The sequence below is a fragment of the Lampetra planeri genome, chromosome 37 (assembly GCF_965212315.1).
Source record: "Lampetra planeri chromosome 37, kcLamPlan1.2.h2, whole genome shotgun sequence".
Classification (NCBI taxonomy): Eukaryota; Metazoa; Chordata; class Hyperoartia; order Petromyzontiformes; family Petromyzontidae; genus Lampetra; species Lampetra planeri.
In genome coordinates, this window is record NC_136143.1 from 8,932,456 (window position 1) to 8,944,551 (window position 12,096).

At 52.7% G+C, this 12,096-nt stretch overlaps 1 protein-coding gene across 1 annotated transcript in view; it reads left to right on the forward strand.

Annotated features, from left to right (window-relative positions):
• The window catches only part of NLK (nemo like kinase), a 164,748-nt gene that overhangs the window by 117,779 nt on the left and 34,873 nt on the right, over positions 1-12,096 (forward strand). The window contains exon 3 of the mRNA XM_078612008.1: positions 3,828-3,883. Coding sequence (XP_078468134.1) covers positions 3,828-3,883 — 56 coding nt within the window. The remainder of the gene's footprint in view (positions 1-3,827; positions 3,884-12,096) is intronic.

Genomic DNA, 12,096 nt, shown 5'->3' on the forward strand with positions numbered 1-12,096 from the left:
CCCCACGCTGGCTGCTGCGCATGTTGCAAATAAATAAATAGGCAGAGGCGCAGCCATGCAATTGCTTGCTCATCCCACCGCTGGCTGAAGGGGCCTCCGCCGGAAGGAGCTCTATAGGGTATTTGGCCTCCTCTTCCACGCTTACCAGACATCTTGGAAGGGAGGGGGGGGGGAGTACCACCACTCTTAGGCTTTCGCGACCAATATTATTCATAATAAACATTTTTGGGTTGGATCGCGTTATTTATAAATGTGTCGTAACCCTCCACCACCCGACACAGCCAATCAGCATCTGGCGAATTGCCCGATGATGCTGGATGTAATTACCAGCGAAACGTCGCACTCAAAAACTGTAAATGTTGTGGTTTCACGCTTCAACACACCGGTGGGCTAAAGCAGTGAACTATTTGTCTTTTGTCAACGTGACACTTTTTTGCTGTTTGGCCGTGTCGGGTGGTGGAGGGTTACGACACATTTATAAATAACGCGATCTAACCCAAAAACGTTTATTATGAACCTACATTCTGCCCTACCGATAGACTGTGTAGTTGTAATATATAGGGGGAGGTGGGCGGAATAAAAGCTCTATTTGAAAAGGGCACTGAAGAAAAGTAACCGTCAACGCTGCTATACAGTGGCCTTTTTCAAGCGACGGGATTTTTTTTTTTTACACACATCGGCAAATGAGCAGGCGGTGTGGCTGCTGGGTCAGCACACGGAATGATCGTCCGAGATGCTACAGAACCTCAACTGCCGAACTTTGAACCCCCCCAGACTCGAAAATCTCTTGAACCGTGGTTTTACGCTGCCTAATCACGAGGACGCCCGGGCGATCCCCAGATAGAGGAGGGGGAGGGTGGCCTTGCAAAATGTCTGGGTTTGACATTCTTAGTGAAGATATGCATTTAACAAGCGAACTCTCCGTGCCCCGCACGTCCACAATTTGCTGTCAACAAAATCAGCGTGGGGCCGGATGTGCCTTTCTTTTTGTTGCGAGCGCAAGACGAACGAGTCTCGACCCTCGCTGCACGCGCGACAATTTCACCGCCGCGGCTCCGTCATTTAACTATTTATAGCACCGTGCGAAGCAAGAGAGGGCCCCAATGTGCCGCAATTTCTGATGAACACTTTGAAATAAATTTCCGACAACTTCAAAGCCCCGAGGTGTGGTTCAATCCCCTTTCCTTCTACCCAGACGTTCGTGTGTTTATGCGAGAACCTTCAGAATGTTCCGTAAAAGTATAGTGCATTTTTGCTCGTGTACAGCGCTGTTGACGCAGCGTCGGACAATAATAAAAACATTCGGCCTATCGGTTCGGCTCAAGGATGAGCGAATGCCAAAAGTGTATGGCTTCAAATTTGACTTCAAAGATTCGACTGTGGCGGTCCCACCTGATGACGGAGACTTGTGTTGCCTCCGAAACGTCGTGATTTTTATTATTTTATTTTTATTAATTTTAATTTCATTTTTTACCTACGTGACTTTACCGAAAAAACTAAGAGTATGAATCCTTGCAGTCACAAAAGCTTCAAATCTAGACTCCGTTACCGTTAGGGCAGAGCAGCACAGCACAGCGTCTCACTCCGTCTCTCGCGATTGCCTTACCCAGCGTGCTTGACGGGGGGGTGGGACTTACCTCGCGGCCGCGCGTTTTCGCAGCGGCATCATATTCGTTCTGTCCTCGAATGCAGCCATCCAGTGGTACACATTGGAGCCTAATCTCATGCTCAAGAAGAAGAAGAATTACTATTTACAACCCTTGCGTCAATCCACTCCCGGATTATTTTAATCGTGTGCAATTTTAAACAACAGCCGTATCAGACATGAGTACATCTGTAATCGGCATTAATCATTGGTTCACTGCAGCTCACAAGACCTCGGTCCCTGCGAGGCTTGCGGCGGAGTTAGTAGATGTCCATGTTAGTAGATGTCCATGTGGTGCTCAGCATTTGAAGGCCTGAAGACTCGGAATCACCGGTGACCTCGCCGACAGTGTGTTCAGGGAGAGGCAGTTCCATATCCGGACAGCAGAATGAATGGGTGCTTCTGTCGAGGGAGCACGCTATGGATGAAGGCCCCCCCCCCTCCTCCCCACGTCATTGTCGGTCATGGAGGTTGTGTTGACCGTGCTTTGCCACGCCGGTTGTGGGGGGCGGTGTTGGTGAAGTGTTGGGGCAGTCGCCGCCAGGATCAGTTCAGATATCGCTCACCGCTGGTGTTAACCATGGACAGGAATCCGTCGCAGGTTTCGTAGAGCAATGTACGAACCAGGTCTTGCCACCATTCCACCCATTATTCATATTACGTGGCGTTAAAGTGCTCTGTTTTTTTTACCACCGTGAAGTCATTCGTTGTCGATGCTGAGAGTAAATCACACTTGCAGGAATCACAATTATTATTTTAAATCTCAATTAAGCCTGAGATGAGAGCTTCATTTGAGCTGGAACTATCTGGGTCGGCATCCGGAAAAAAATATCTGCATCCCCAGAGCACCACCTCTCGCTACGGGCTGTGGCTACCAGTCACGTGCCCACTCCAGTTCCACCAATGAACCAAAAAATATTCGGTGAAAATGAAGCCCTGCGTGGGACGGTGCTTATACAGGGTGCTTACAAAATATTTTAACACTTATATGAGACTATCGTTTTCAAAGAATTGATTAAGAATACACTAACATGATGACAAATGTAATGTTAATAGCTTCAAAAGTCAGTCTCCACTTGTTCGCCATCGTTGTGAACACATGGCCTGAAATCTTCTCCAGGTGGTGTTGTTGCAAATTCTCAGGAGTGTTAACATTTTATTTAAGCACCCTGTAATACCTACCCCGTTGGCTCTCCTAAGCCAGTTGGAAGCAATTCCACGTTCGTATGGCATGGATCAGTCTCGACATCAGATCCAACCAGTGATCTCTATAAATAGATGTGCGTTTCGTGGCCATTTCACTGTCGATGGCACACCCTGCCCAGCCAGCACGATGTGGACAACCGTACCTCGGGGCCATGAGATGTAATCTGTCACACGCGTGTTTGTGAAGCGGCAGCAGAAAAAAAAGTACATTGTGACAACGGCGCGTCTTATCATTTTCCCCTTTGTCTCTGTCGTCTCTCGGTTGACGCGGTCGCAGGACAATTATCGTCATTATTTTGGTGGTGGGAGGGGGGCGGTGTGGGTAAGCGGACTTTTGAGCCGCGATAACGGTGATTGACGACAGCTCTCCAAAGTGTTTTTGGGTTTGTGCGCCGGCTTTTGTTTGGCACGATGTCTGATGTTGCTTGCCACCATTTTGGAAGCTTTGTCAGGAACCGAATTCTGTAAGGAAAAGCTCCCCAACAGGTGTAGTGAAATGTCGGCCATCGTGTGTCGATCAACACGCGGCACATCGCGAAAATACGTCGGAGGACGGTACAGCACAACCGGGAAAACCTATGCCATAGTAATGGTGGCAAGATGTTAACTACCTCGTCTGGTATACAGGAAGATGTGGGTTCAATCCCGACCCTGACGCATGTATATTTGTAGTTTACATGTTCTCTCCGTGGTCGCGTGGATTTTTCTCCAGGCCCTCTGGGGTTTTCCTTCCACAGAATCAAAATCAAGTCCAGAGTATCACGGTTTGGCTCCTGTTGGGCATAGCGACCACCCGTACCATCGAGGCATCGCGCTGGCTCGGCATAGATGTGCCAGCGGAAAAGAAGGGGTCTCTGTTTGTGACTCCACATGCACTGGGTGGGGGGGTCCATTGTTTGTGTCGTTCTTAAAGCCATGTGCTCACACCACTGTCTCTCCCCTCCCCACCCTGGGCCTGTTGTTTCTCTGCCTGCAGGTCCTTTCAGCCCTCGACATCCTGCAGCCACCCCACCTCGACTACTTTGAAGAAATGTATCCTTTTTGGAGGTGCACGCCGGTTGGTCTAAGTGTAGTGTATGTCGACTGAGGCTCACACACACCGTTGTAGGAGGCAACGCGTTTACTAAACAATTCACTGTACACCGGGTTCTGTTGCTAAGTGTGGCTAACTTGTTCTAGGCTGCTCACTATGTGCCTGTCTGTGAACTCTCTTGATCCCCGAACGAGCCCCGAATCTCCGAACGCGCTGCACTTTTATCCCTTGGCCCCGGCCCCCGCCCCTTGCTGTATCAAGGACGGCGCCCCCGTTTCTGGCCACGTGTCCTTAACTCCTCCAATCGAGGCCGCGCTTCCGGTCACGTGTTCTTAGCTCGTCCAATCGAGGCACCGCTTCTGGTCACGTGTCCTTAGCTCGACCAATCGGGGCACCCGGCGCTCCTCCACCACTGTGGCTGTATTCACGGCACTAAGTACTCGTTGGGTCTTTCGGTAGAGTCCAGTAGATGGGACGATTGCTTGTGTTGCGATCGAAACGTCGTGATTTTTTATTACTTTTGATTATTTTTCTATCTACGTCACTTTACCGAAAGACCCCAAAGAGTGTGAATTCCTGCAGTCACGAAAGCTTTAAGTCACTATAGAAGTGCGTGTGTGTGCACAATGGGGAGCGGTGGTGTAACAGTTACTGCGCTGCGCTACAAACCCGGTGACCCGGGTTCAATTCCCGCTCACGGCCAACACCAGTGACAATTATCTGAACCGGTCCTGGGCTTCCCCTAGGTCGACTCGGTCTCAAATAAGTACCTGGTGCAGTGTGTAAACATCGTCAATGGGGAGACAAAGGTGGTCAGGTGTGGTGCTGGCCACCCACCCCCTCGTGTGCCACCGTGCCGGTATTCATAGGTGCTCGCTAACAGCACTTGCCCCAACAGTCTGTGAAGGCTATACGGGGAATCTTTGTTTTGTATGTGAACTGGTCCTGGGCCTCCCTTAGGTCGACTCGGCCTCAAATGAGTACCTGGTGCAGTGTGTAAACATCGTCAATGGGGAGACAAAGGCGGTCGGGCGTGGTTGCTGGCCAAACACCTGCGCGTGTGCCACTGTTCCGGCCTTCATAGGTGTTCGCTAACAGTACTTGCCACAACAGTCTGTGAAGGCTATACGGGGAATCTTTGTCTGTTTTGTGTGCGCGCGTCTTTGACCATTGTGGGGAGTGGCAGTGTCACGGACAGCGCACTGCGCTGTGAAGTTTGGTGTCTCTCTGACCACACCACAACCCCCCCGTCGTGTGCAGTTACGGCCTAAATCAGGTCTTCACCAACAGCACTTGCCCAACATCCTGTGTGGGCTCTATACAGAGTGGGTCTTTGTCATTGTTTGGCCATCGCCGGACTCAAAAAGTGGGAAGGTCGGGAGTTCAAATCCCAGTAGGGGGTTTATTCGGCCCATCATCCCCCCCAGAGTCATAAAAACATGGTTACTGATTTGTCCTATTTTCTATGTCTGCACAATTGCGCTGCCGCTCAAGCGAGCACTGCTTTGGAAGGAAGCTCACCGGTGGTCGTTCTTTGGATCCACTCGGCCCCGCTATAGGAATGTGGAATGGTCACAATCAGAAACGAGCCCCCAATCTGGTGATCGCCGCCCCGGGGGAGAGACGTGTTTTGGACGCGGGGCGAGCGTTCGCCGAGTTTTGTACCTGGGCAGGAACTGCAGACGATGTGCGGTGACTAAGATGGCACCAGGGGGAACTCATCCCATCGCGGACGAACGCGCACAGTCTGTACCCTGCGCCTGAGCTCGCGGAGCGTTGATTGCGCCGCGGTGTTTTGCGCAAATTCCCTTTCAAGCTCCGCTCGTGGCTGTGAACCTCCGGGGTGGGTGCCTCATCCCAGTAGCCGGGAGCACCGCTCGCTCGCTCGTGCGAGTGGCTCGGCTCGGCTCTGCTCGTCTTAATCGGCAACGCTCCTGCGAGGTCGCGCCGCCGCAATCGCAGTCGTCGCGCCTGGTTCGCTTCGACTGCGCGGTGTTCAATTTCTGTCTTCAAGCACGCGACGACGCGTTGAAATTCATTCGTTCTTTTTTTTTGCAATGAAGAGGAGCCCGGAAGGACATGGTTACTGTCGGTCGCATTTTTTGGGTGATCGGGCGGTTACCTTGGTGGCCCCCAGTTGTGTAATTCCCGACCATTGGACATCAGCCTTACGGACAAAACAGCTTTCTTCTAATTATCCCTTTGTCTCTCTGGCTCTCACTCTGCCATCCCACTTTATTATCTGCGTCATTTTCTTTTCATTCTCACTCACGGTGCCTTGAGACATTACCGTGACAGGTACTTCATTAGCGCTAATTATTATTCTTATTTGTAATAATCGGAGGCCTTTCTGTGCAGTGCTCCGGACACGGCGTCCCATCGCGAGCTCCTCCAGCGTGTTCCATCCCGTCCTCTGCGTATTGTAAATGTTACCGTTAATCAAAATGTTAACATCGGTCGAAACCATGGGGGTCCTATGGGAGGCGAAACGTCAACCGAAAAAAACGCTAACTAATGTCACTGTTAACCGAGGGACTTGTGTATTTTCAAACAAGAAAGGGAGGGATACTGGTGTGTGTATATATATTTTTGCTACCCTGAGCCTTTGATGGAGACGCAACAATCCCACGGGAGTGGGTGAGGTTATCCGGGGGATAACCGCTGTTGACTACCCACGCAAATTTGTGCTCGTTTTACCGTCCATGGCAAGGATGAGGCCTGTCCAGGATTGGTGGGTCACAAACACTTTGGCCAGAGTAGCGCCCGCCTGGGATTTTCCACGGCACAGCTCCGTCGGTGACGGGCGGCCGGGTTTGCGCATCGCGCCACGTTACACCGCACCCTCCTGAGCTGGCAACTGGAACCTGTCTTCTGGTCCGTTCATTGGCTCAAGCAGCCCAGGGAAATGTGGGGGTTACTGACTCCCGTGACGCACGGGTGGGTAGGCAGATAGACAAACGCAAATCCCCCATGAAAAGCCATACAAGACTGTTGGTGCTAGTGTTGTTTACGAACACCTTTTTGAAGGCTGGAACGGGCGCACAAGAGTGGTGCGATCAGCCCCACGCCCAGCCGCCTTTGTCTCCCCAGTGCCCATGTTTTACGCGTCGCGCGTTTCGGGCAAACGAACGCACGAGCGCACGCCCGAGGCAGGGGCTGCCCATTACCCCGCACCGGGCCGGATGGGAGATAAAACGAGGTTCCGCATTTTCTCTGCATTTGTTTACTAATGCCCTCCTTGCATCCCAGGGGGGGGAGGTAGGGGGCAGGGATTGTCGCCTTCTAACGGGGAGCGTTAATTTTGGAGCGTTAATTTTGGAGCGATTGTTGCAAAAATGGCAGCGCGTGGTCGGGGGGTGCCGGCTATTTTTATCCCAGCGCGGCAGCCGCTAAATAAAGAATGATCTAATATCGTGCCTTTTATTATTAAGGGGTGAATTATTAACACGGGATGGTTGAGCAAAAACACAACACGATATTTATTTAATGTGAGAGAAACAGCTCTGTAGGAGGCGACGCACGTATATCTGCGGCCTGCGTGTAGATGTCAGCCACTCGCACGGCTCTCTGCAGCATCGCCTCCCCCCTCTGTTCCTCTCTCGGTGACATGTCTGACGTCCCTTCGTCTCGTCTCTCTCTCTCTCTCATGTGTGGCCTCGGCGTATTCGCCGCGGGTGCGACCCAGGCGCCGTTGGTGGCAAGATGTTAACTCCCTCGCCTCATATGGAGGAGGTGGTGGGTTCGATCCCGACCCTGGTATCTGCTGTATATTTGGAGTTTGCGTGTTCTCCCCTGTGGGTCGCGTGGATTTTTCTCAGTTTTTTCCCTCCGCGTTTCGAATCGACATCACGCGTTTCGAGAAATTTGCCTGCTGTACGTTTGCACGCGGTGAGTCGCGTCGTTGAGCTGTCGTTTGTGGTGGCGTAGTAGCCAGGTCGCTCCTGAACAACAGCTTTGCAGCTCGGTGGGGCCTCATATGATGAAATACAAAATAACATTTAAAATATGTATATATGCATAACGCTGGTGGACCGTTTTCATGTACAAATCAAATTGCGGATACTTAAAAAAAAAAATTGCTCGCAATAAATATTGGTTTAATAATTGTGTATTTAAAAAAAAAGTGATTGCGTTGGCCAGTTGTGCATAGGCGCGACTAACACAAACTTAACAATAATAATGTTCTAAAAGGGGAAGAGCTGAGAGGCAATGTAACGGAAAATGGACCTTAATAGCACAGTGACTAAAATATGTCTTATCATAGTAATGACGACTATTTTTCTCACCGATGACGACAAATGTCTTCATGCGCTCTCATTCGGAAATTCCTCGTGGCGTTGCGCTCCTGTCGTCTCTGTCGATGTGACCAAGGAAGTGAGAACAGCAGCCAAGTCGGCACTTTCACGGCAATCCGTCCGGGTGCCGCCCTGGTCGTAGCCGCTGGCGCTGCTGGCGCTGGCTGCCTGCGACGCTCGTCGGCAAGGGGACCGGGAGAGGGGGGGGGCGGCAGCGTCCCCAGCCTACGCACCCCACCCCCCCCCCCCCCCTTTGCGCCCTCTTGCGTGGTCCCCGAACCTCGCTATCGATTGTGGCTGAGGGGGTCTCGGCGGCTTAAGTGGAGGCTGGTGGTATTGTGGGGGGGTGTGGGTGCTCTGGGTATTGAGCGGTGGGCAGGCAGGCAGGGGGGGGGGGAGGCTGTATGGCCGGGCCGCGCAGTGGCAGGGCGAGCGAGACACTTGAGAGCGACCTTTGTGCCCTCCCGTTGCCATGGCTTGATGGGTGACCTTTCCGGGACCCTCGTTTGAGTGTTTGGTGAACGGTAAAACAATGGGTGATCCAGCCGTGGTTGAATATTTGTAAATAAATAAATAACTGCGGTTCTTGGGGGGGGGGGCGAGGGGGGGGGGTGTTGGCGAATATAATAGATGGCTGTAGCTGCATTGTAATTGGAGGCAGCTTTCCCCTGTGCTGCTCTCCCCCACCGTCCCCGTAAGAGCGCAGGATTTAGAGGACCTGACAAAAGCGAGCAGCCCTAGAGGAAGGGAGGAAGGAAGTGGGGACGCGAGTGTTTACAGCGCCGTCGTGCCGGCCCTGCGGCTGCGCCCGTGCGTCAGGGGACGGCGCGCAGCGACTACCGCTTTGTGGAAGTTCCAGCGGAGACCAGCTCCTGCCGTGCGAATGCGGAATGTCCGTCGCTGCCTTGAAGGCCCCCCCCCCCCCACCATCGCAGCCGTGAGCGCGTTAATACCCGTCACGCGAGCCCCTTGATGAACCCGGATCGCCTGTCTGCGTTATCGCACGATGGGCGCGCAGTTGCAGGTCGTCTGCGTGGACTTCGGTGCAGTCGCCGACTTGCAGTTCGACTGCAGACTGAAACGTATCCTCGGCAAATTCTGAGCCGCGTTGCAGCGCCGCGTCGAGGGAGCTGCCGGTGACGGTACAGAGCCGAGTCGCCGAGCATTGTGGGAAGGGAGGGGGGGGGTGAGAAGCGCGAGGGCTGACGAAGAATCGAGTCTCATCGCTACCGCCGATCGGGACTCAACCGCCCCGACAATTCAACCCCAGACATTCCTTCTCGTGAGGGGGGGTGGGAGGGGCAATTGGTGTGCGAATGATCACGCGAAAAAAAAAAACACGAGGACGCTGAACAGAAGCTCAGGGATGGCAATGCAAGCTAACGTCTCCCAAACTTTGTTGTGCCATCGCGATACAGCGCTGGGCTTGCGTACGAAGGTGAAAGGCGCTGGGCAGTCCTGCAATTCCTTGCTCACCCCACTCGTGGAACAAGGGGCCCTCCGCTCGAGGGTGCCCTCGAGAGAGGACCCTCTCGGCTGATGTGTTTTGGCCTACTCTTCCACACTGACCCAGACGTCTTGGAGGAGGTGTGCGAGCTTCTCGCCCTGCACCCCACCGCACGCAAACTTGTCGGTCGTGGTCCTGTGCCGTACCCAATTATATTGCCAAGCAAGACATCGGCCGCCGGTGGGATTCAAGGCACTTGGCCTATTGTTTCAATTGCCGCGCCGAGAGGTCGAACGTGGCGACATCTCGTTTGCCAATCTCAGCCTGCCGACCACTAATACCGCGCCAGCGTCCGTCCGTCCGTCCGTGCGAAGACCTACGGGGCGCAATTGTACAAGCGCATACAATTCCGCAACGCGTTACGCTACCTGTGCATTTGTGTCATCTGTGCGTTTACGAGCTGATGGTTTTTGTTTCTGTCCTCGCGCGGAGGGAGCGGCGCTTCCGCTTGCCGTAGGGCCCGTTGTGGCGAGCGCCTCCAATGGAGAGAGCCCAACTTTAATCGGCTAGTCAATTTGGGCGTGACAGCGCCGCTTGGCGCTCTCGGTATAATCTCGTGTGCCACGGGAACTTTTAATGTCCGCTGGTAGACCCCCCCCCCCCTCACATATGAAGCCGTTACACAGATTGCGTCAATTAATCAACGCTCCCGGATAATTGTTGCGTTAACGGATTTTCGCCGAGGAGTGAACGTGACCCGCGTGGGGATCGTCGAAGCGAGCTCTAGCGCATTATATATATATTTTTTTGCCGGTCGGATATCGCTCCTCGGTTTCGGTCTCTCCTGCCAGACTCCCCAACAGCAAGAGCAGCAGCAGCAGCAGCACGCTTTGTGAGCGTGCTGCTGCTGCTGCCCGCTGCACTCTGCACTCTGCCGGCGCTGTCGCCGGTGAAGCTGCCGCCGCTGCCACCATGGCCACTGCCTGCCTTTGCACGTGCACACGTGCAGCCCGTTTTGTCGATCCACTGCTGGATGAGGGCTTCCCCCACCCCCCCACCCCCCCCACCTCGCCTCCCCCGTGCCTCGCATGGCCCGTGCGCAGGTGCTCCGTGGATTATTACTCGACAGGATTGTCAGAGATGGCAGCGGCTTGGGAAGGGCTTTCATCCGGCAGTGGATTAACAGCCAGGGCTGATGGTGATGATGATGATGAATGCTGATTAGGCTGTAGAATATTATGCACGTTTGGATTTGATTCTTCTTGAAACTGACGGCTCCTTAAGAACAGGTTAACTTTTGGGATTAACTCGCGATTAGTTGAACATCTCTAAACGTTTTTGTTAAATCACGGTTAGCTTAAAACAACAACAAAAACTTGATATGCTGCAACAAATAAAAAGAGCAATAGCCCAATTTTAATCTTCCAATGTAATTCGAGAAGAGGCACGAGGTGCAAACTTCTGTGACCTTTTTGTAAGCCGATGCACGAGCGGCTGCTTGGCTGAAGTTGAACGCTTTCTGAGAAGTGGTCCCGGGGAATTGACCTTTTCGTGCGATAAGTGGCCGATTTTTCTCTCGCGATCCCACATGCAAATGCGAAGGCAGTTGCGTTCAACTTGTTTTATTTTTGAATCGCGTGCGTGTGAGCGTTCCCCCCCCCCGCCCCCCACTTTAATGGGGGGAAACGGATAGCTTGCCTTTGTCTACCATTGCCGCATCGAGTCCACGGTTTGATTCCTCCGTCTGTGCCGTCGATTTGTGTGAACGGGTTGATAGAAGAGTGCGCCAACCCACTGTGCCACCGCTCTTGAGCCACTCGTGACTTATCTCCGATTGCGTTGTGACCCACAGTCTGCCCCGTCGCCGCGTGGCGTTCTACCCACCGTTCACCTGCGGTTCTTCACCAGGGTGAACTTTGCGTTTCCAGGATGAACCCTTCCAACAGCGTTGCCCTATACTCTCTCTAAAGTGCAACAAAAAGTAGATTTTACCATTTACAAAATAATTTATTGAATCTAAGTGCAATGAATGCTTCGAGTCTACCTGAAATCGGTCACATAAATTTGCTGCAGACACAGTCCAAACCGTGATTTTTTTTTTTCAAACAAGGTGCGCAAAGAATTTGTAAAATAATGGAGGCATTAAACTTCAAAGGCAAAGGAAGGCAGCGTTGAGTGTCCGCACGCAGCGATCGTAATGTAGACACTCCCGGCTGGGGGAAAATAAGGATTGATCTTTATGCGAGTGTTTTTCGCGAAGTTAAAAGGGCGCGTTATGTACGGGGGGTGGGGGGGGGCAGTCGCCTGACGCGCTACGCTTCCGTCACGCACGAGCTCCGTCGTGTGCCGCTGGGCACCCGGAGAACTGAATCTTATTTAATTTTAGCTCGTGGTGAAAAATCATTACGATTTATAATTAGACGCATCGCACGTACGTATCGTGCGCCATTGAAGCACTTCCCAGCGAGCG